At 38.0% G+C, this 1,049-nt stretch overlaps 1 protein-coding gene across 1 annotated transcript in view; it reads left to right on the top strand.

Moving 5' to 3' along the window:
• LOC105524722 (phosphatidylinositol 3,4,5-trisphosphate 3-phosphatase TPTE2-like) overlaps window positions 1-1,049 on the top strand; it is a gene marked incomplete at its 5' end in the record, with an annotated part of 50,921 nt that overhangs the window by 46,886 nt on the left and 2,986 nt on the right. Inside the window, one exon of the mRNA XM_011960101.1 lies at window positions 188-280. Coding sequence (XP_011815491.1) covers window positions 188-280 — 93 coding nt within the window. The remainder of the gene's footprint in view (window positions 1-187; window positions 281-1,049) is intronic.

The following is a 1,049-nucleotide window of genomic DNA, read 5'->3' as shown; positions in this document are numbered from 1 at the left end:
ACATACATATAAACAACAGTGTTGCAACTAGAAAAGATTATTAATAATTATTTATACATGTAGTGACTGGTCTGTGAGACCAAAAGTACTTGATAAATATAGGAAGTCTGGATAAGTGAAAAGGAACTTCATTGTTATCATTAGCTAGGTTTATAGTTCTGAATTCCATGTGTTCATTCATTCACAGGTATTTCATAACACTGAAACAGACAGCGTAATAATTGATGTGTTCAACTGTCCACCTCTGTATGATGATGTGAAAGTGCAAGTTTCCTCTTCGGTGAGTAATCAAGAAATGGCCTCTGCCATTGTTCTTGTCTGAACTTTTGAATGGTTTTATTTAAGGTTTCCTTTACTACAATTCCCAACAAGGGAGATGATAAATGTCATCCCATAGAGGAAGGGGGAGAAAAACAATAAATCAGATCTATAACAAATTTTTTAAAAGAACATATGTAATTTGAATCATTTTTGTTCATTTGTTTTTTCTAAATTGTACATTTTCTAAATGTTTCTAAATTTACATGTATTAATTCACAAATCCAAAAAATACAAAATAAATACAAAAAAAAAAAAGGCAAGATGCTAAAAAATCAAAGGTATGTTTTACTGCATAGCAGTGATTACATTTTGTTTTGCATCATTTTTAATATTAAAAATCGAGACAGAGTCTCACTCTGTCACCCAGGCAGTGGCGTGACCATAGCCAACTGTGGCTTCACCTCCTGGGCTCAAGCAATCCTCCCACCTCACCCTCCTGAGTAGCTGGGAGCACTGACTGGAAAGAGAGTTAGGTTTGGGTGACTTAGGTGAAACACAGAGAAGGCAGCACAATACAACACATGAAATAACCGAAGCAGTTTTTTGTTAATTCTAAAGAGAAGAGGGCAGCACACCTCACAGGGCTAACTCCAAGGCGGAGCCATGCAGGAGACCTGTGCTCAACTGATGGGTGGGCAGCAAGAGCGAGAAAGAGGGAGGGACCTGAGAGTGGAAGCCTTTATTGGGAAGTAAGGTGTTACCTGAGCAGGTTTCCTGCGGGGAGCTCT

The sequence above is a fragment of the Colobus angolensis genome, unplaced genomic scaffold (assembly GCF_000951035.1).
Source record: "Colobus angolensis palliatus isolate OR3802 unplaced genomic scaffold, Cang.pa_1.0 Scaffold503, whole genome shotgun sequence".
Lineage (NCBI taxonomy): Eukaryota > Metazoa > Chordata > Mammalia > Primates > Cercopithecidae > Colobus > Colobus angolensis.
Note: the sequence above shows the minus strand (reverse complement) of the source record. Positions and strands in the feature narration are given on the sequence as shown.